The sequence below is a fragment of the Diuraphis noxia genome, unplaced genomic scaffold, assembly GCF_037042655.1.
Source record: "Diuraphis noxia isolate RWA-SAM2 unplaced genomic scaffold, SU_Dnox_SAM2 contig0004, whole genome shotgun sequence".
In the NCBI taxonomy this organism is placed as follows: domain Eukaryota; kingdom Metazoa; phylum Arthropoda; class Insecta; order Hemiptera; family Aphididae; genus Diuraphis; species Diuraphis noxia.
Window position 1 is genome coordinate 26898646 of NW_028301714.1, and position 25683 is coordinate 26924328.

Sequence of the window (25683 nt, forward strand, 5' to 3'; positions counted from 1 at the left end):
CAGTGCTCAATAATTTCCCCGGTATAGCCGTTTCAATATATTTCAGTACAAAGTGGCGAGTGTATAAAATTAAATAAAAAATTTGATTTCGAATCGACATGTGTATAATATAATATATATATATATAAATATATTTATAATAGATTGTATTGTAATTTAAATTTAATTCGATAATAACGTATAACGTCCAAGACACTAACTTGAAACGTTAAAAGCATGTCATCCAACGGGCAATATAAAAAATTCATAATAATACGTATACTATTCTTGCCTTTGCAGAACAACGAAATAGGTATATAATTTACAAAAGTCGTGTTACGCGTGAACGATTTTATTAAATCAACGCTAACAAAACAGTAAGTATAGGTACAATATTAAAGTTGGTGCGTAGATACCTCTCAGTCATAAAGGCGTGTAGAATATAACGTTCATCATAAACTTTTTATAGTGTAAGAACAATTAAAATTATTATTAAATACTTTTTTATATTAATACATTCAGTATATTGGTATAATGATAAATAAGTTCTATCTTCCTATTTTCTACGATTTAAAAAAAGACAATTTATGTTGCATCATTTTCGGAAAGTACAAATAGTGCAATTTTACTTTTAGGGATTTTAAGTATTTACTTTATACGTGTGGACATTTTTTAAATTTATTATTAATATTTTATGAAAAAAAAAAATTAATATATTTTTAGTATTCTCATCAAAACCTTTTTTCGATGATGAATTGATAACTAGGAAGATAAAAAACCCACAAATTCGTTTTAATTTTAATAATTCAAAATAAATACATTTTAAAAACTAGGTTTGATGAAAATAATTTAAATCATAGAAAATAGTACAATAATTACCGCAAATATAACACAACTACACTATCGATACGAAAGCCACGATAACGGATAAGGCCTAAAACCCAAGTCAACGAGTGCCATAGTGCAACATTCATTTCGATCACTTTTTCAGATATTTACAAACGTTACGAATGCTTGCTCAATTTTTATGCTTAAATTATGCAAATTATATTAAAATTTTGATTTTTAGAACTTTTTTATTCACTTAAAGACTATATTTTCAAAACCTTGACATTTTTTGTACCCCTTAAAAAAGATCCTGCAACAATATAATCACCTGTTTTTCAAATAGGAACCTCGATTTCAATTTTTAATTTAGTATTGAACAGATTTTTTTTGATAATATTTTGATTTAGGTATATAAATCAGAAACGATCAGTTCTTGTTTACCACAAGACGCATTCCTTACAAAGTGGTATAAAATATATCAGAGTTCTGAAAATATGGTATTTAAGTAAACTTAGAAATTTTAAAAATAAGAATTTGAATAAAATATTTGATATTGAAAGGAAAAATAGAGATGAGCATATTAATAAAAATCACTCTTTATAGTAGACAATGACAAACACGTGGCGACACATTCTGTATATAAATATCTATAGGTATATAATACATGATTTATAGGTACAGAGGTGAGTTTATGTCGATTGCAATTTTCGCACGATAGTAGATTTTTATATAAATAGTAACGCGTGTAATATATAATATATTATGTACGTTCACAGAAAATGTAAATGCGACAACGACAAAGCGTTACGAACGCGTGCACAGACATTAAACGGGAAAACGCTGATTTTTACACTTTGCAGCTCCCACGAATGTCATTGGATATGAAAATATTACTATTAAAATTTGTTTTTTGTGTTTCGTAAACTGGACCCACTCCCCTTTCGCACGATTTATACCTTCCGTATCATCCATTTTCAAAACACACATGTGAACGCCCATAAAAAATGACAGATGTACGGATACTAAAACAATATAAAAATACATTATATTATGTGTTAGATTTAGCGTCCACAATGAACCTCCGGTTACATCGCACACACGTGGTGTTCAAACATAATAAAATCATAGACCATGAATAACGATGTTGATATGACGTATAGTCGTTCGGCTCTATAAACGAATCGGATGAGTTTAATATTATTATAAACATTCACATCCAATCCGTATATCAATACGTATTGATTTTATGAACAATATTTAACCAATGGTATTATTTGTATTTTGATTGACTGCGAGTGAAAAATAACTAAAATAAGTACGCGCGTAGCCCGTTGTATTAAAAAAATGTACGGTGGTATAAATATTTAAATAATACTTGCGTCGAATAATTGAATTATAAGCAATTTTCCGCTTTTGTGCCAACAACTCTATAATACAAAATAATTGAATTTAGATTACAAAAATAAAAATCATCGCAGATAAGTTTGCCTTAAGAGACCTATTTATTATGGCTGACAACAAGTTTTATGAAATATGAGTAGTATAGGTTTTTATTCGAAATAATAAAGCAGTCTATCAGCGTGTAATTTACATGGTATTTCTAGACAATCGTAAAACTTTTAAATTGTTTGACTTCAATTTTCTTAATATTTTGTTGAAATTGCCTATTTGAACCCCTTAAATAGTGAATCTGCCAAAAGAGTAAAATTTAATTATTTACTGCAGTGACATGTGTGAACTATAACTGCGTTCGATATTTATATATTAATCATAAAAATAATATCATCTGTCAATATTTACTGCTATTAAAATAAAGAGATGATTAGGTTTTTACCGATGTTTTAATTTATTTATTATTATATTATATTTCGATAGATAATATTAATAACAATAAGCTAAATAAAAGAATTTATAGAATAATAAAATTAGGCTATTAGGTAAATGTATTATAATATGTAAAATGGGTAGAATATCGGTGAACCATAAATGACCCGAAACTACGTTTATTGAAAGTTATTTTTTTTTTTTAACTTTATTCTCGTTGTTGTTATTAACATATTACTGAAATATTTCAACAATATTAAAAGAACATCCAGATATATTTATTCATATTCTTGTTGAAATTTAAATCATCAAAAGTATGACATGTGATGAACTTATAAAACACTGCGTAGATTACCAATCGTATTAACGGATGGTGATTCCATCGACATAACAGTGATTGAAACGGCGGATGAATTAATAGTTTTGACGATATTTATCTTTGAATGAACCATTACAGTCATTTGAAATAAATGTCAGAGATATACAGATGCCTCCATCATCGAAGGACGAGTCGGGATAGCTATCATATGCGATGAAACTACATTACAATGGAAACTCTCAGACAAATGCTCTATTTATACAGCAGAAGCCCTGGCGATTCTTAAAGCTATCGAGTTCACCATATCTGAAATAAACGACAACAATATTACAATATTTAGTGACTCCCTCTCAGCTCTTACCAGCCTCCAAAATCTGTATTCCCCTTCTGATATCGTTAGAAAAATTCAAAACACCCACTACATAGCAAAACAACAGGACAAAAACATCACATACTCTTGGATTCCTGGCCACTGTAACATAGACGGCAACGAACTTGCAGACACAGCCGCCAAACTCGCTCACACTTCCCCAAATTCTATCAACCTACCCATTTTCTCTCTCAACGACATAAAGAGGGTCATCGAAAATGATACATTACTTCAGCGTCAAAAGGAATGGAATGAAATGTCAACCAAACTGAACGAAATCAAGAGATCCGCCTTACCGTATCCTTCTCCAGATAACATCTCAAGAAAACACGAGACCTCTATAAACCGTCTCAGAATTGGCCACACACATCTTACACACTCCCACTTAATGAAGAAGGAAGACCCCCCAGTTTGCACATGTTGCGGAACACTACTTACTGTGAAACATATCTTAACCGAATGCAGAATATACGACAAAGAAAGAAGGCTATATCAAATATCCAACCACCTTGCTGAAGCACTCAACCCGGACCCCAACAATATACACAAGATCATACTATTTCTCAGACAAACGAATCTTATAAACAAACTGTAAATTGTAAATAATACTATTCACTTAACTCCTAATTATTACTACTTTGTCTTGTTTTAAATACTAAATCACTTTGTATATCTTTTTAAATATTAATGTAATATGTAAATATACTAATATATAATGTACTGTTACATCCAATGGCCATAGACGCCGCGGATAGTTGTTTAATAAAAAATAAAAAATAAAATGTCAGAGATTATGTTCTAATCGTGTGTACCTATATATCGTTGCGTATACTTTTAACATTGCCACTAAAGGTAAGCAATGGAGAACGGAGTTTTTCTTAACTAAAACTTATCAAGACATACTGTCTATCATGGTTAAAGATAGATTAAGTGGATTATCTATGAATGCTATGATAACAATTGAACATAAATGTTGGCAGAACAATAGTTGATATTGTGAACGACTTAACTAATGCTAAATCAAGGAAAATTAATTTTAAATAGGTAACTTTTCTGAATTTACTTAATATATATATTGTATAATATACTGTACCTATATAACTTTATTTACAATTATATATTCAATTAAGATAATCATTATAAAAATATTTTTTTAATAATATTATTGATGTTTGAAGAATTTAGTTTTTTTTAATTTGGATTATTTTTTTTTTTCCAATAAAAAGTATGTTTATTGATTATACCCTATATTTATTCATGTACAGTAGAACCGATTGTTTCTAATACGCGACTTCTACTGTATTTGCAAATTAGTTACAATTGATGGGACAGAAATAACGGAAAACACCTAAGACCTATCCTGGTACTAGCTATATGATATTATGTGGGATTCGTCATGTATCCGTTAAATCTCGAAGAAGTTTCTGAAGTGTTTTACGGCTTCGCCGAGCATATTAAAAGCTCATATTTTACTCGTTCTTATTATTAGAGTATTATTTCGCATTGGAAACAGACGACGGTTGTGCCTGTGTTACAATTATTATTTCTTATAGAATATACACGTACTCGACGTACTCGTATCTTTAAGGGATTTCGAGCGTGTAACACGTCACACCACAATTTACATTTGGACGACTTGATCAAATTTCGGCTGATGGCTCGTTATCTGTTTAATTTTCAAACCTTAGAAAATATAATATATTTTATCGTTACAATGTTATAATTCAGAGTGGTGGGCCTGTATGACTGTGTATATATAGTAATAGTCGTACACGTTAGCCACATAATACAACAATATTATGAGAAAAAGACTCGATAGCCCACTCTGAACGTGCAGTGATTTAATAATAAAAAAAATTAAAACATAAAATACATGATTATTTATGTACTCAAGGTAATTATATAAATATGCAATGAATATTTTGATATTATAAGGGCAAAACTATAATCAGATACGACTCCTCAACAAACCACTCATCATAACACTCGTAAAACACTATTTTGGGAGGCTCTTACAAAATATATTCAACAAACTTCACAAAAACACATTTTTTGTTACCTAGTTTGTAACTTTGTTTCTGTTTTTCACTAATCAGATTTAATACATTTTACAGCGTTTAACTTAATAATTCAACCTATTGGTAATTCTTAATAATCTAAGACAGCAACTCAAACGTTTTATCAAAAATAACTGCAATAATCACAGACACGGACGATGATAATAATTATACTTATAATATAATTATACGCGTGATAATAACCAATACTAATTATTTATTACATGGTTCTAGCTTTTAGTTAGTTAGTTGTTAATATCATATAACAATAAATAATAATACTGCAGTTTTGGTTAATATGTTAAAAATGTAAGGTTTATGAGCGTATCTATGTGTATTTAACATTTTTTATACTATCTCGGAGTATATGCGCGTGTGGGGCTATGTGTGTGTTTGCGTGTGCGTATTGTGGTTATAGTTAATTATGAGTACACATCGCTCCTATTCTTGTTAAGGCAGTTTCTGAAGTTATTCGTTGTTTCATATATTTCCAAAAGTTATAATATGTTTTATTACATAACATTATAATAATTATTGAGTGTATGTGCGTCTGTATTGTTAACGAATACTACACGTTGAGTAAAACAACGCGTTCGATTATCGTGATTGTCTCATGCACACGTTATTGAAATTTACGTGATAAATAATTCGATCGTTATTATTATGTGGTTTACACATTGTTGTGTATTATAGTAGCCATTGTAGGTACTAAACATTATAGCAATTTATATTATTTTATTAAGAATGCTCGCTAGCTTATAAATTTAATATAATTTTAGATGTTTGATACATCCGAAATAACTGCAGTGAACTTTCGCGGGCAAATATTTAGAACTTTTTTGTTTGGGATTGGTTTTCGCGAAAAAATATCCTGATTTTGTGGTTATTGTTCCAGGCTGTATAATTCATTTCTAATTAACGCGAAGTAGGTATGCAATTAGAAACAATTGTGTATATAGGTGCTGTGTAGCGATTATGGTTTGAAATATATTGCAACGATAATCAATACCATTACATAAAGTTGCAATACGTTCGTCTACGTAGGTACTAAGTAGTATAGAAGGTTTTATTGTTTTTGGGTATATATATAGAATTATTATAATTTATTAAATGTTATGAATACAATGGCCATAGAGTTTTTTTTCTAATGATTAAATCTTGTTATTCGAAGTTGTACGCTATTTACAGGTGCCGGTCAGGGAAAGTTTTACTGTATATATAATTCTTAGTTTCAATTCACAAAATAATTTAAGATTTACGTACATTATTTTCCATAATTTTTATTTTCTTTTTACCTGCATAGAATACAATATTTTAATTTATGTCTATTGGAATTAAATTTGTATTGCAAACATAGAAAAATACATATGAAGTTAAAAGTTTATATTATGTATGAAAACTAAATCAAATTATATAGGTGAATAAACACCACGACAAAAACGTCCACAATGCTTGAAAAAGTATAATTATATAAAGCGTGTCATTTATTATACATCTGAAGTCTTAAGAATCGTGACGTTTTCATGACTGAAATCCAAACGATTAGCAATAAGATAATACCTATAAACGGGTAAATAAACCTAAACAGATGTCAACGTAATTAAATATATAAAATGCATATATGTATATCACATGAAAACGACAATATATTGTACATTATATTATATTATATTACATTATATTATATGTTTGACAATAATAAACGAAAAACAATCGTGAATAACTTTGAATGGTTTGATCGAACACAATACGTTATAAAAAAGTTGATATTTATACAGGCTACGGCCCATAAGCCATATTGCCATAATCATACGTGTATGCAGATGTGCGATATCATTAATAATTATTATTAGGTAATGAGGATTCACCAAGTGCTGTAAAATATCATACCTTTGCCGTCTAATTTGGAGGTATTTTATAATTAAATCGTTACACGCGTATATCGCATAATATTAAATAACCCGCGAGAACGTGCAGCGCGATTACAGGATAATAATTATAATAAATTGATACAGTTAATTAAAATTGGTTTCGTATAATATGTTAAGTGATGACGATGGTTTGCCGGCCACACATTTTTTTCCAAAAGGTGGTACTGTAACGAGTAAGTACTAAGTCTACCTACGAACTCAAATAGGCGACGTATAAATCATAATCGCTATTCGCTGGTTTGCCGCATATGTAAGTATACCCAGAGGCGGACTGGCCAGGTGGGATAGTGGGAATTATGTTCCAAACTATGTAAATTTTAATCTTTAACTAAAATAAAATAATAATGATTTTCAAAATAAATCTATTTGTACCAATATTATAATTTATAATTTGGATTTTAGATAATATAAAATGGTTATAAATGAAAGTTTTCAACAACAAAGAAATTAAAAATTTAATTCAGCCTAGTTCAGTGGTACATACTTCTATTTAAAACATTTGATAACAAGGTAATAATGATAATAATTTAATTTCAACTCGATACACATGTTTGTTATTGTACAATTTTGTTGCTGTGTGAATTCATATTAGTGAAATTAGTATGAGTAAGCTATATCATCCAAAAATAACAATTAATAGTTTAGTGCGTACACTGTACAGAATTATCGACTGTTGTCTTGTTGACTGGAGACTTGGACTTGCCTTTGTTGGACGGCCTATGGCCTATATAGAGCTCCAGGCTTTGCCTTTACTCTCTAGATTGATCTCACACCCTCACTGTTATGGACGGTCTGTCATTCAGCGCTGTTTACTGTGTCAAAGCCCGGATGTGACTAAACTTGGACACAGACGCCCTATGCATAAACGTACTTATTATCGACCGTATTGTCTCTGAAATGGACAGTACACCAGCTGACTGTCTAATTTCAGCGTTTGTTGTGAGGTAGAATGCTCCTGTAATGGTTCGTAATGCGGTGTTTTGGACAACCTCTAACTTCCGCCAATTTGATTGGCTCAGTTGAGGCGCCCAGGCAACCGATGCATATAGAAGGATCGGTTTGATGTAGATGGTATAAATTTGGATTTTTGTTCTCAGTGGAATTGGTGACCTCGGATTTAGCACCGGGTAGAGTGAAGCTCTGACCCCTTTTGCTTTTTGCGTTGTTGTAGTGATGTGCTCGTTCATAGTCAGTTTTGTGTCCAACGTGACACCGAGATATTTTATTTTATTTTTCCATTTGATTTCCTGGCTTCTGATTTTTATTGGTCGAAGGTGTTTTTTCCGTCTTTTCCCAAATATAATGGCTTCGGTCTTCTCTATGTTTAATTTAAGTCTCCATTTGTCTATCCAGATCACGGTTTGATCCATTTGTCTTTGTAGTTGACATATTGCGTAATTTCTGTTTGGATGGGCCGTATGAAACATGGTATCGTCTGCAAAAATGGATGTTTGAATTCTATCAAGAAGTGGAAGGTCGTTTACATAGTGGATGTAGAGTAGAGGTGATAGGCACGAACCCTGTGGTACTCCTGCTTGTATTTGTCTTGTTGTTGATTTTTTGTCGACTACTCGTACTTGGAACGAGCGATCTGACAGGAATGATTTAATTAATTTTATCATACTTATTGGAAGTTCAGAGTTTGTTTTTAGTTTGTAGATTAAACCATCGTGCCACACGCGGTCGAAAGCCTTCTCCATGTCTAGGAATGTTGCAGCAGTGTATTTCTTTTGTTTTTGGTTATTTTTTATTTCTTTGAGTAGATGGACAAGTTGTGTGGTAGTTGAGTGGCCTTCTCTGAATGCGTGTTGCTCCGCCCGAGGTTTTATGTATATTCGTAGTGTTTTCAGGATAATCTTTTCCAATACTTTTGAGATGGTTGAGAGTAGAGATATTGGGCGGTGATTTTCTGGGATAGAGTGGTTTTTCCCCGGTTTTGGAATCATGACGATTGTGGCTTTTTTCCATATTTTAGGGAAGTAGGAAATTCGAAGACATGCCGTGAAAATGTGTGCTATTTGTGTGATGACGTTGTTTGGTAAGTTTTTGAGCGCTGTGTTCGATATGTTATCATATCCTGGTGATTTGCCATTTGGTAGATTATTAATAATGTCTTTGACTTGCTTGGGATTGATGTAGATGTTTGATGTAGTCTGGTCTAGATTTATATTTGTGATGGTTTCGTTTACTTCTTGTAAGTCGATTCCTGCATTTTCTATGAATTGGCTTTCCATGGTGTCTGCAAATAGTTCTGCTTTTTCGTCGGCTTGACTGGAGACTGTGACAAAGTACCTACAAATACTTCATCGACAAACTTATCCGTTTTTAGACATAAATTATAGAGTATCATTCCTTGTATTTATGTTTATTGTTTTTATTATCGCTAGCAAATTAACATTTTTATGTGATATGAGTTCTAAAAAAACAAAAGGGGTTCCACCAAAGAACGCGAGAAAAAATCGAATTACAATTTACAGCTCAATCGTGTCAAAACATATTAAATGCAAAGAAAACAAATCCTAGTGGCGATATACAGAATTATGTGCTTCATATGAATTTTTTCTTACCTTATCAGTCACTGAAATTAATTGTGAGAGAACTTTTAGCAAACTAAAGTTTGTTAAAATGATACTTAATAATAATATGAATATCAAGATAATTAAGAAGCATGTGAAAACTTGATGATGTTCAAATTTCATTTTTTTTTTTATTTAACAGTCCGCGGCAGCTGTGACAATTGAATGCAATAATACATTTTTGTTATTATATGTACATAATTACATTAATAGTTGACTAATCATAAACAAACAAATAAAAAAAGAAAAACAAAGGCAATGTTGAGTATTCTGAATAAATTGCATATACTATTGTCTATTTATGACTTAAAAATTAGTTCTAATGTTATGTCTAAAATATTTTCATTGTAAAAATAAATAAATTATTTGATTTTTATTAAATATTATAATTAAAAATAATGTTGTTTCTCAACTTAATAGTTATTATAATTCAAAATATAGGTGAAGTTATTTTTAAATACCTACCAGTTTTATAGCTTTATTTGTTACCAAAACGTTAATCGCAATAAATTTTTTACCTGTACATGACACTCTGCAGATGGTCAACATTTTAAAATACACATGTGTATTGTGCATTATGTATAATAATAAAATAATAAGTTAATAGTGTTTTTGTAGATTAGACTTTAAAAAATAATAGTGTTATTCACAGTCATAAAAAAAAAAAAAAAAAAAAATGGAATTAGTTAATATGCAACAGTTTTCTTGTAAATAATAAGGATTTAAAAACTTGTAGATAGCCTACAACGTTAAATATGATGTATGTTTGACGACAAAATATAAGTACATCAAATCTCATACACCTATATTTTACCTATTTAGTACTTAATATTTATATCATAATAATATTAACAACAAAATAATATATAATATGTAATATGTATAAATATATAGGCTACACCTTTCACCACTATTTGGGCCGGGAACTCCGTATTCCTACTGGGCCGGACACCCCCCAGTACGCCTCTGGGTATACCACAACGGGTACGTCCGACTATAGAGTATAATAACAAACACATCTATCTTCGTATTAGTATATTCATTATTATAATTAATTATTACTATTATTAATTACCTATATCAATACTATTACAGCAATGAGTGTGTATACAGGTTAATTCACTAAGTATACTCACCCTCATTTTTTATTATCTTTAGTAATGAATTTATTCAAATCGAGACTTATTGAAATTTTAAGTATATACGTCTTAAGCACCATTATATCTCCAATAGTTGTATAAAGTACTGCCTTTAATTTGGTTTTATTTAAAGTTCTGGGATTGAGAAATTGAGTAAATTCGTTATTAAAAAACATATAGAGGTGAGCATGCTTGGTAAATTACCCTGTAGACCTATAAGAACTATAACACTGTTATTTATTAGGTATATTCCGAATTCCGATAAAGATACGTTATCAAATGTGGAATATCAAACCGTAACTCGGGAATATTCTGAATACGTTTTGTGGTAGGTACCTATATTTAAAACTGATCGTGTTGCCACAGTTCTACAAAATAATTATTTTTCGTACCGACATTTGAATTACTGATAAACTTCTTTCAAAATATGAATAAAATATTATATGAGCCACTTTATTATATTCCTATTTTATGAAAACAGCACACAATATTGTCAAACTTATCAATTGGTAAATTGGTAAGTAATATTCACTTTGAATGACAATAGGTTCTGAATTATTAAAATGTTTATACTAAAGACAATAATCCTTAAAAATAGTTTTGGAAATATATAAACTTTATAAAATATTCAAAATAGTATTTATTATACTTGGACTGATTTTCCAAGTTATTTATAATAATAAATGAATAGTTAACAAAAAATAAATAAAAATTAATAACATTTTCAAATCCCCTAAGCTTCCATGTCTACTTAACCCATTACCGTATTAACATATTTTATCCATAGTACACAGTTATATTATATATAAAAAAAACCACTTGTTCGAATTTTGATTTAGCCACAAAAAAATGCTCAAGTATCTGTTCGAAAATATGGTCATCAAGTGTACTTAAAAATTTCAAAAATCACTATAGTAAATACTATTGACCATATTTACTAAATAGTATATATATATAACATGTTTTATATTCTGCATATTTTAAGCATGAATATAGGAGAAGCGTACTTAAAAATATAACCTGTATATATATATAATAACCAAAAAATATTAATACTATAATATTGTCGAAACCCATTGCGTCTAATATTATTGTGCACATAGTAAGCAGTGCAGCTATAATAATTTAATAATATATATATAATAATATGTAATAGCAGGTTTCCGTATATACGTGTTACAAGGAAGATAGACACCTATATCTACCAATATTAATGCAAAATATATGAACATAACATGTATTTTATAGTATACACATTCGAAGTCCATAATTGACATGGTTTTAAGTATGACTAATTAAAACGCCATCGTGCTGGCCAGGTAGTTTGTACATTATTGTATAATATTAATATTATGTATAAAGTGTACACGGTGCACAACGTGTGCGTACAGCGTGTATTATGGGTACAATATAATTTATTCATTCACAATATTGTTATTATTATAATGTAATCCTCCGACGATGATCTATTATAACCGCGTAACGGTCGGTCATGATAATAATAATATGATTGTGTTATATATATTCCGTAATATACATGTGGACCAATACATAATACAGGTTATAGCCTATAGATATATACGACATTATTACTATTGTTATACCACATAAATTAAATAATAATTATATATACCTACGTCATAATATATTATATTGTTAATGACAGTCCAAATATTGAAGAACATATCAATCAGAATTTAGCTGCAGATATTACAGAAAAATTGTCAAATATGTGCGTGATACATCACCAATACCTACATAACATGGATGTCTCATATTATAGCAATCAAAATCTTTAAGTAAATTACATATATCATATATCCATATCGAAAAGAATTTCACACTCATGGAATAATATATAGGTATCGGATAATTTTTTACTTGACCGAAACTTTAAGTTGTATTTTATGAAATTGAATAGTTGAATTCTTATTTAAATTATTAAATAACATAATCGACTGGAATTATTTTAATGTATTAAATTTAATATAAGTATAATTAGATTACGTATTCAATTTTTGTTCTATAAAAAAAAAATTACCTATAAAAATCTCCATGCAGTGCTTTAATGTCCTTATAATAGGTACCTAATACTAAAAAATATCCCATTTTTTTCAATTTACTCGTTATTATTATTATTATTATTATTACTAAGGCCTATGTTACTGGGTTTGTATTTGCCAATCAATTAAAAAAAACATATTATTATTATTATTATAATAAAATACTCTATAATAATATGCATTTTACACGTTTGATATTATAAATGCTCTTGTCAGGTGATTTTCGCTACATGGTCAGGATATCATCTTAAAAATTATGAATAATATTCGTTCATATAGGTACTATATACTATTATGCCACTATTTTAATTGAAATCAACACCCTTGATAGTTTTCTGAGTAATCAGTCGAGACGGTTGAAACACAACCACTTTTTTTAAAAACGTAATTTAAAATGTTTTTAAAATATGGAGAAAAATATATGGTGAACGTATTTTTTGGCAAGATCCTTATTTTATGATTTTCAATAGCTTGTAGGTACATAATTCTCAGTAAATGTGGTTTTGTCCTTTTAAAATTACAAACTTTAATCAGACTACTGGACTGCAATTTAATATACATATTACCTACACCTATTTGTTAAGATTCATAAGCAAAATTAAAATGTACCTAATGATAGCGAGTAACCTCAAAAAGATGTATTTAAAATTTAAATCGTATTCAAATTTATTATATACATTTTGGAAAATTAAAAACTGTAGCAATAGTATATTTTACACGTTAGATGTGACTGTATAATATGATGGATGAAAGATTTGTAGGTATGGTTAAACTTAAAATATAACTAAACATTTATCCATGTGGTGAATATATTACAAAATGTACAAATTTCCGCTATGCAATCAATCGTGGAGTTAATACTTTATAAAAAACTAAGTTTAATTAATCAGATTAATTCACGATTATATTGTACGTTTTAAAATTTAAAACTTTTACATACTTTTGTGAATAAAAAAATGTATTTAATATTATATTTTTATATTTTTGAAATAATATTTTAAATTTACTTTGTGTTTTAATCTTTTGTACCATTTTAAATTTTAAAACCGAACCACTACTACGGTTTAATTTTCCTCTGATGACTGATAATTATATTTGTATATAAAGTAAAAGGTATTTAAAAATGATATACATTTTTATTTTAATGAATTAAAAACGAGAAAATACTTTTTGAGTTCATTTTATTCTCAATATATAATTATTACATGCACAAGATTATCCTGCAAATATAAAATTTAACGATCAGCTTAAGAATTAATTCAATGCGACCGCTGAGCAATCGATTGAATTGAAAACTTAAACATTAATTTGTAAATTAATAAATTATTCATGATGTGTTTGCTTATTATTGTTATATCAAAAATAAAATTTAGTCTATTATCATTTGTTATTTACAAAATAACTTATTATCTACTTGGTACTACTCAAATTATCTGTCATTATATTATTACTTAGTCCTGAACTTTGGGGTGGGTGGAGTGTTATTTTTTAACTAACATATTGGATGCCGTGACACTTGAACATAACAAAACATATCGTACATTTTAGTAGAATACTAATTTTTATTCGAGATTTTATTTTTAATTAATATTTGATAATAAATAAATGCGTGCCTAATTACTACTTACCATACGTATAAAAAAAAAATGTTAAATTATGTAATAAAAAAAAAAAATAATAATGATTAGATATATTTTTTAGAACATAAATTTTCTATTTTTTTTCTTAGATCCATGCCTCGATAATACATGAAAACAACGATAGTCGATTATAAATTAAAGAGGCTAACAACACACTAGGTAATTAATCGCACAAGATAAAATAAGTTATATACGACGTGATAAAAAATTGTCATAATAATTACACCGATCGTTCACGTCCATATCTACAATATCTTTGTGGAAATATTCCCGTAGGTACTCACATTAAATAATTTAAGATTTACTATTTAAAATTTATAATCGGAGTTACATTATTGAACGATATTACAAAAGTAATTATATTAATTTATATTAAAAAAACCCCCCCAAACATAACACTATTTGTGCCTATGCAAATCCATTTTTGTACCTGTATATTTTTCGGGCAGAACTTACATGTACCTTTTATTACCTGTATATTTCCCGGGGTGGAATTTACCGTAGACCTTATTTTTAACTGTTCACTTTAGATGAAATTTACTATCTCCCGTTCGGACAACCCCAAAATTAACAAATTACATTTGAAATTTGAAAATTTGCTTATCAAAAAACATATTTATACACTAACCCTTCTTCCACCCCTTATAAAAACTAAATAAAAATATTTTGATGGCTGCAGTCTTAACGGTTGACTCAGACATAAATATCATAATTAATGCTTACCTTGGAAAACGTGTTCTTAGCGTAGTGCATGATGGAATCGTAATCATACGGAAGGCCCAATGAATTAACTTCTTCTTCGGTTAATTTATTGAAATTGTATTCTTGTCCTGATAAAAATAAAAATTAAAAGTTAAAAACTCAAATGTAATCGATTATACACTGTTTACTCAAAATAAAAAAACCAACTTTACTCAATTTAATTAGATCAAGTATGAAAACCTTTTATTATAAAAAAAAAAAACTATTTATTAATTACGGTTTACGATGGACGATAAAAAATAAGAACAACAAAATATTTTTTAAATACTATTAACTCTATAATCGTCAAAAAGAAAATAATTTAATATTTATACCATAGCTTCTCATTGAAGCTCAGTGAAGATATAATATTCATCAACCAACCACCAGCAGTGGCGGCGAATAATTTATCAGCTCTGGGGCGCAAATTTCGCATTCGTAATTTTTATTTTCATTGTACGGTGTATATAGAACGTAGTTATACGTATAAGTGAGTAATAAATATGTACTATGTATATTGTATAGTACAAATGCCCATAAACCATCGACTTTTGCGGCTATTGAAACACGTGTAAACTTCAATTCGTCGCCGATTAAAAATAATAAGACAAATAAACGATATACACTACACGTCATAATATTATGTAATGAGATTATAATATAATATTATATTATTATTGTACATTATAATACTAATATAATATTACCATAAACAGTTTCCGATTATTGCAAGATGATTTCGGTTTAAATATTGAACAATATAATATAAGTACTTATAACATTACTGAACGATCAAAACACACAGTATAATATAATAATTATATATTATGTTCGTTATAATAAAATGTATTATGGATATAATATATACTAATGTACTATTTTATATTTTTATAGTATAATAATATGCAATCTACATGTATTATTGAAAATATCACAAATGGTATATTATTATTTTTGGTTTACTCTGTGAAACTTTAATCATTTATATATTGTAGATTTGTAAAATTGAATTTTTTACTTTTCCGCGGAGGAATTACAGACATTGGAATTTTTTTAAATAATATCCCAACATTTTCAATTTGAGCATAGTAATTATAAGGCTTTATCAATTATATATTATATGGCAGTAACAGATTACTTCCGAGAAAGGGGAACAAATTAACTTTTAAGAAATATTTTATTATTAATTGATATTTTCTCAAAAAAATAATAAATATTTTCCACAAGAAAATCAATTTGTGCATAATATTTTTTCAATTAGGTATAAAATAATTGTAATTTTCAACAATAAAAATTTCCAATTTTCTTTTTAATATCAAACAATAAATATTTTCATCGAATACATTCAGTTTGATATAAGCAGATTTTTAAAAGAAAAATATTGTACGAGACCTAAAATATTTCTGATTAAATTGCAGGTATACCCACGAGACCACGAGATGCCAAATAATATTCTAAAACTACAAATAATGTCTAATAACACACGAAATGAAGAGGTTGGGTAAGGTATAATACCTTTAATTTTCAGGGACGATCGGAAAACGCCTAAAAAACTTTATTATTATTTCAAACTCAGCCAATGCGTGAGTTGTGACTAATATGTTTGTATAATACAATACAATAGCAATGGTGTAGATACGAATTAAATCAGATATATTTGTTAGTCACCGAATAATGTTATGATGTTTTAAAACATAAAATATAGTAAACAATGATTATTATTTTCAAATTGCATTACCGACTATGATGTGATCTCTCACGATCTGCACGTGATTGTCACGATCCGGCCTGGTGTGTTCGTGCCAGAAGCCGACCACATGTCCAAGCTCGTGCACGACAATGCCAAACTTGTCGCAGTTTTTGCCTATAGATATCGCCTGTGGACCGTTGCCACGTTTACCAACGAAAGAACAGCATCTGAAAGAAGAGGGAAAAAATGAATGTACACATGTATCATAAATCTATAATTAGAACCACCAGATAGGATTTATTTAAATATTTAGTTATTTGGAATGCTCAAATAAGACACAGGTGAATCGTCTCCCAAGATTCCTAAACGACGTGATTACATAATAATATGTATAGCGTATATGGTAATATATATCTATATATCTATGTAATAATATCCAACCTTGCACATAATATAATATTATTTATAATTTCCACGAACATGTAAAATATGAATATCTAATCATAACTGAATTTTATTCTCGCATAAAATTATTATATATTTAATTTTTATAAATTATATTGCAAAAATATTGATTATGAACATAATTTCTAAAATATCCATCTGCAGTTAGTAATTATTACGATAATGTGACATTATCCATTATATATACGGTAATTATTTTATTATCGCATACTTGCATTGTCTTAATTAAGTCTACTGTTCAGTTTCTACGCAATTATTGATGAATATTTATCATATTTAAATGATAAGTAAAAAATAAAGTAGGTAACCTTATTACGTCTTGAGAGAGCCCAAATATTAAAACAGTTAGTATTGTTTTGTTTAAAATTTAAATTGATGTTTCTAAATTACATTTTATATAATTCATCATAATTAATAATATTATAATTGAGTAGATTGTGTTTTTTAATTATTTGTTAAGTAATCAGTAAGACATGTAGGGTATTTAAAATGCAAATTTTAGGTTTTGCAAAATTAATACAGTATTTAGACGGGTAAGTATAGAAATGGTATCTTACATATCAATGTAACATGAACGTAGAAAACATATTTTACGATATCAAAAAGTGTTTGTATATTGTAAAGTGTGTACTAAAAATAGAAACAAAACATAAGAGAAATTACCCTAATCAAAACTACATCACATCAAACATCGAAAAAATTACACAAATTTAGTGAAAAACTACATATTTCTGATAAATTAAAATCAATATATAATTACTTTAATGATTATTTTATAATCGTAAAAACTATAAGCCCTAAAAAACTAGTCATACATAAGATAGAAGGTACTGATCCTAAATAACCAAATTCAAATTCTGCAAACATGTCCTTTGATACATATCATATTATCATAGAAAAAATAAAATCTATAAAATATGATATTTTTCTTGGATTAGATGAAACGAATAAAGTACTTGGAATTGTTACGAAGGGTATATCGCCATATCGGGATCAACAGTACTACAGATCTACTTTGATTGATTTTGATGGGAACCTGTTTTTTTTTCTGATATATTATTTTTATTATTATTTTGATAAGAGTGTCTTGTCGCCAAAATAATTTTCATTTTTTCTTTTCATTTTTATACTGAAGTAGAAATGACTAGGTACCTACATATTATTAGGTAAGAATAATTGAAAATTAATTTTTTTTTATTGAGACTTAACTTAATAAAAAAACAATAATAATAATTATGAATCTCTTTTTTCTTTTTTTATATTTTATTCTTTTATTGAGATTAAAATGTATATAAACGATAATCATGTATTCCAATATAACATATTAAATACATATTGTTTTTGTCTATTTATGCTTATTCTTATATGTATATATGTTACGGTAAATGATGTTATATCGGAAATTACCGTTATTCGCCCATCATTTACGTTATTTACCTATGAATGTGGGAATTGTTGTAATTTTCTAGTGAATAACGTTAATAACCGCATGATTTGGTAAATGTTGATTTGATTATAAAATAATGGGCAACGAGCAATGATAAAGTAATCGCTAAACTAATTACTGTGGTACTAATTGGGTAAATCAATAAAACTTTATCGGTCACAGATAAGGTGGACACTGGACCTGTACAGTATACAATTACTACACATATTATAACAACGGTGGAGCCGTGGAGGTTACATTTTAAAATATCATACCTATCGAAAATTTAGAGATAGTTGCTTGTGAAGAAAATCTATTAGACATGAACAATGTGATAAAATTAGCAGGTGGTAAACAGTTGACACTGAGGGAAGCAGCTAGTAATAGTTCAGTTGCCGGCCCTCAAGGGTAATTTGAAGAGGGGGCGAATTGGTATCATAGATTGATAAATACTAACAAAAACATAACTGAATACACGTTTTCGATTTTCATATTTAAAAAAAATACCTTTTATCGTATCATTTATTTATAAATCTGAAGTTATAGTTATGACTTCTGAATTTCATATTAATTTTATCATACGATGCTATAATTCAATAAAAAAAAAGCCCTAAGGAGAGGTAATCACCACGTTTTCTAATACATTTTCTGGGCCTTATTTATTTGGACCTACTGGTTAAATTTCAAACGAAAATAATATGAAATGAACAAAAAATGTTAACATTTAAAATAAAACTCGGGTTATTTATCTAATAATACGCCAATCATAAGTATAGTATAGTAATCTGTCGCTTGTATTAATTAGATAAAGGTTATAAGTTATAATAATTATTAGCTCAATATTGTATTATCTAGATGATTTTAAAAAATATATGTATTAAATCAAAACAATTTTTAAAATAATGTTCGATTATACTATAAATTACTTTCTTTAAACAATTCATAAAATGTGTTATTTAATATTTTGAATATTTTATTGCAAATTATGATCTCATGAACCCGTCACTTTATTGAACATTAAATGATTAATTATAAACTAATGTCATATATGATGCGTATATATTGTATTATATATTGTTATTACACAGAGGTATTAATATACAATAATTATTTATTTTACATTATTGTGCTACATATAAATATAATTGTTAATATTTAAATTAGTTTTGTATTATGAAGTAATCATTATGCTTATGATTTTATTATATAGATCTCATGGGTAGAGATGGAGTTATGTATTTTGGTAGATAAATCTATCACAGTTGTGCATACCAAAAATGATAAAACCCTTAGTAAAATATTACACAGGTATTAATTCTGGGTACTAAACTTCCAAGACAAACGTACGCATTCGTGTTCTACCCACCACATTTACTTCATATCTGTAATACATAGTACATTAGTACCTACAGAAATTTGAATATCTTTGGGTCTGTAATAATACGATAACATTTATTTTCGATTGTGAAAAAGTAACCACACTACAATCATATTATTATTATATAAGAACAGAGTACATTACATTGAATTTCGATATGGACCATATTTTTATTTATTTTTGTTGATGTGTATTAAATGTCTTACCCACAAGGTCTTTCGGTGAACACAATGTAATTAGGGTGCTCGTCTGGATTACGTTCAACAAATTTAATACACGTAAAATTTTCCCAATGCCTCATGGCTTGTTTGAACAGCGCTTTGTGCGGACCGCCAAAGCTGCTGTCGATTTCGTAAGGTATGACGCCAAAATCCCATACCCTTTCTTTTCTTGCCGTTGCTGCTCTACGTCTCCTCAAATGTAAAATGTTCCTGAAACCAAACAAATCTGACGTTATCGTTTATCAAATTAAATTATTGAAACAGTATACCTAATAAATTAATTTATCTATCGTTTACCGGTGAGTGCGTATTCTAATTTCTCCCCTTCCACTTAGCACTCAGAAGTAAAATTCGTAATTTATTAAAAACCTAGTGTATATGATTAAGGCACAATAATATTATTACATGAAAAACATATGGATACCATTGAATACCTATAATACAAGTAGTTAGCTAAATCTCAGAAAATTCGATAAATATATAGTATAAAATAGCCGTTAAAGAAAAATCATTTTGTTTAAATCCCAATATTTTCTTAAAATTTAAACATTCATGAGAAAAAATCTTATTTATAATTTATTCTTTTAAAGTCGCATGCATGTTGTCGTATTTGGTTATTATTGTTGAAGCGTTTGATTTCTCAGCGTGTGAAGTGTGTGTGCGTATTAAAAATTTTGCTTAAAAACATTGTAACAACCTCAACAGCGTAATAACTAATAAGAAACTAATATAGCAATTAATAATATTATAATAAGCGAAGTAATTATAATATCCTCTATCCATAATATAGGATACAAGAAATATTTTATGGGCAACTCATGCATGCAAACACATGAACACATGGCATCTTCAAACGTTCCTACAGCTATAAATTATAATTAATCAAATATCATTAGAACCGTGGGACACATAAACAATAATGTTAAATATCAAGAGCGGGCTTGATGTGGCCACATGTCCAATTTTCGCTAGCAAGCAAATTAGCTGTGTCGGATGATTGGATGGAAACGCTCGAAACATTATTATTATTTATTATTTATTATTATTATCATCATTATTATACCAAAGACACAATATAGGCAGACGAGTTGGATCGCCTTTCTTTGAATATCTCAAAATATCGTACTTTAACTGTTTAACTAATTCAATAATTCGTTATCCTAGAATAATCCTATATTAGGTTTCTGATTGACGAGCATCTAAGAACGAGGTGGTTGATATAGGTTTTAGTTATGATGAGAATTTTTTTTCGTTGACATTTAAAAACTTTTTCTTAAGACTATAAAACTATTAAATTTTTGAGCTTTGTGAAACGTGTATTTGCGTTGATTTTAAATTATCAATACTGTTCTATTGTTAATTCTATTTTGAGATATGATACAGTTTCATCTTCATTTTCTACGATCCTACCAATATTACTGATAAGTAATAAGAGTCAACTAGAACTCTCTAGCGGAAAATATTCAATTATAAAATATTCATTTATTTTAAAAATTGAATGACCCCCTTGTGTTTTTATGGTATCGCATCGGCTCAAAATGTTTAGAGGATAAAAGTATAGAAAGTATTGGTAATAATATTATATAATTATTAATTAAGATATAGGTAGATTCTCCATTATAACTGGACAATGTAATTTTTCTTTTATCTTTTCAAAACTATCCCATCTCTATTTGTCACTCACTTTATTTAAAAATAATCCTCTATGCATAATGATAGGCTGATTCAATCAATTTATGTATAAAAAAAATCTCATTTCCCCAAACTGAGAGGGATGGCTTTCTACGCCTATTTTTAAACCACTGCGGCCGCATACACAACTTGATATTATACAATATACCATTTTCTTCGTTATTGTTGTTATTGCAGCAGCAATCACATGATATTTCAACGTACGCAAAACAACAATTTCCTATGCACACACGATAACTTTTTATTTTCTGTAATCCACTTATCCTGTAAAAACGAAACGGAATTTTTTTTATTTTTTTTTTTTACAATATTGTTATGAACCACATGATTTGTTATCATACATAGATACTTAATGCATGGTTTATTCATATTGTATATAGTTAAACACACTAGAAAAATATACGTATACATTTTTAAGTATAGAGTAATTGAGTGCAAAATTACAATTTATAGAAACAGTAAAAATGTTACCTAGTGATGATATATTTAACGATTTTCATTTAATTTTTATACATTTTTAGCATATTATGTGACAACCTGGCCAACCTGCTTATGTTTTTTTAATTTAAATTTATTTAATCTATTTACAACAAATAACAAGATAGTATATGCAAAAAAACATGAATCATATGAAAAGAAGACCATTCAATAACAGGACCTCAGAAAAATTATTTATTTTTTTTTTACTTTTTTTTACATTTTTTTTTCTATTTTAGATTGTTTCTAGATCAGTTTCTCTTAAGTTGTCGGGGAATTCGCGGTAACGTAAAAGTGGACATGTTTTTAATAAAGGGATTTATATGGTAAATTAATTTAAAGTGGAAACGTATGTACTATGTTGTGACTTTTAGCAAGCTCGTTTATTGTTTGAATTTTTAAGTCGTTATGGAGGGCTGCATTTTTATGTATACCAAGGAGCACTAGGCTTGGACAGGGCGAATGTTTACTGGTTTTGTTGGGCCCCGAATTTGGATGCCTTATGACCATACTGGCTTAATGATAGTTTTGTATAGCAGTAATTTGTTTTTAAGACTCAAGTTAGATTTAAGTAGATGGAGAAGATAGTTAAGTTGATTACGTTTTTGCTTGGTATAGTTTGACCAAGTTAATATTTTATCCAGAGTGATACCTAAATATTTGGTTGACTGGGAAAGTGGCATTTGTTTACTATTGAATTGTAAAGGGGGCATTCTATTTTATTTAGGGAAAAGTTCACTTGTGTGGATTTTTTATCATTGATTTTGATTTTCCAGTTTTTTGCCTAAAACTTAGAAGTGAAATACATAAATATTAAATTAAAAAGTAAATTTGTTTTTAAAAATTGTTGGGCTAATTTCTACGTTTTAAGTGCAGGTAATTACATTTTTAAGGGTATACATAAGAGTATTTATTTTTAGAGCTACTTGTCCTTAACTTTGATTATCATAAATATAGGTGTAAATGATTATGCGTTAATTTATCATGCAATCGAAATTCGAAAGATTACCAAAGTTATTAGTAAGTGTGATAATAATATAGATACGTTACGTAGCATGTCTAACATATACTTTAACTACCTATCACTCATAATAAAAGTATTAAACAGAAAAATAAAACGTTATGAGTGTTATGACATTGTGTCCAAGCTACAATGATTGGTGACATTTGTACAGACCAAATATGGGTATTCGTATTATAAACATAGCTGGTACCTAGTATTATACAATGTATAATGTATATACATTATACCTAGTGATATTCGTGAGGGCTTGACAGCCGAAAATCAAATTCCACAATACGTTCGTCTAGCAGTCTTTGCATAACTACAACGTGTCTCGTTTATAATACCGTAGTAACTATAATAGAGTTGTCCTATCAACAATCATATGCGTACCACGGTTCCAACGGTTGAGTAACAATAATGATTTCGTTTTTCGAAATCAACCACATGAATTCTTTACTCCGCGGCCGAGGAGAAATGTTTTTTTCGTTGCTGATAAAAATATACCTAGCGATGAAAATTTCTTACGTCCACTAAAATTTTGTATGTTTTAACTTTTAAGGCGTTTATTCGAACCAGGCGAACATCGACTACAGTTCCATAAAATGTGATGAAAACATAAGGATAGTTGTTCATGATGTTTTAAAAATTGTTTTTTACTACATAATAAAATGTAAGATAATAGTGATAAAAACGCCACGTCTCTAATAGAAAACAGAATATTGAAATTTTAACGTTATCGTCATAAGAAGAGAATATAACATATTAAGAAATTCAATTTTCTTTATTTCATATTATAATTAAGGATCGATTCGTGTAAAGCAACACGTATGTGGTGCCCGTGTGCTTTTAGATTCTTAGCAGTAGCAACACGTATATATGAGTAACCAATTATTTATACGCAGTTTTTATTTTTAGACTGGATTATGATTATGTAATCAATTCTCGGGGTTATTATAAATAAAAGACAATTATCTCCGAACTTCATATAACTATTAATCAGTCATCATACCAAACTAAAAATAAAAATATCATAAAAGAGCTAGTAAGCACTTTAAAATCCTCAAAATTCAACTCAATTAGTATTCTACGTTTCTATTATATTATAGAGTTTAACACGACAAGCGCATTTATTGTATTGTTATAATAGAAGGAGTTCATTATATTTCACACTGAATCCCATATTATGTACTAATGAAAATTGAGAACAAAATACTATGAATAAAAACTACCATCATTATTATAGATTAATATTGATAATTAATATGTGGGTATACATTTATATCCACAATTTTTGCTCTTGTCAGTTATGAACACATCGTCTAAATTTATAAATATATATGTAAAGTTAATAACAAAAAATAAGTACAATTCAACTACATATTTCGATAAAATTACATAACTACTAAACTACATCATGCAAGTACATTAAAAATGTAGTAAGACATAAATGTATTCTTTACTCTATAACATAAACAAATATTTAAAACTAGACCTATATGTATATATATTTTTTTTAAATCACACATTTCAAACATTCGTACTTCAATATTTTAAAACGAACCCCTTATTTACAGACAAACTGAAAAAAAATCTTAAAATTCATCTGCAATATAATGATCATTATAATTATTTTTTGGGTTGTTTTAAAGTTCCAAAAATGTTCATATAGCATCGATCTAGATTGTAAACAGTATAAGCAAATGGTAGGTATACATATAATATAATAAAATAAATGCAATTTTTCAGTTGTTTTCGTGAATAAAACAACAGGGAAATGTAAGCAGTGAGCACATTTGTTTTAAATATTTTGGCCAATAAATCTGCGCTTGCATTTAATTTTTGTATACCAACTTATTGGCAA

The 25683-nt window shown here is 28.2% G+C and overlaps 1 protein-coding gene across 1 annotated transcript in view; it reads right to left on the reverse strand.

Annotated features, from left to right (window-relative positions):
- The window catches only part of LOC107166441 (protein tolkin-like), a 57344-nt gene that overhangs the window by 22551 nt on the left and 9110 nt on the right, over window positions 1-25683 (reverse strand). Inside the window, exons 4-6 of the mRNA XM_015515107.2 lie at window positions 20633-20857; window positions 17206-17384; window positions 15450-15556 (exon numbers count right to left, since the gene is read on the reverse strand). Coding sequence (XP_015370593.2) covers window positions 15450-15556; window positions 17206-17384; window positions 20633-20857 — 511 coding nt within the window. The remainder of the gene's footprint in view (window positions 1-15449; window positions 15557-17205; window positions 17385-20632; window positions 20858-25683) is intronic.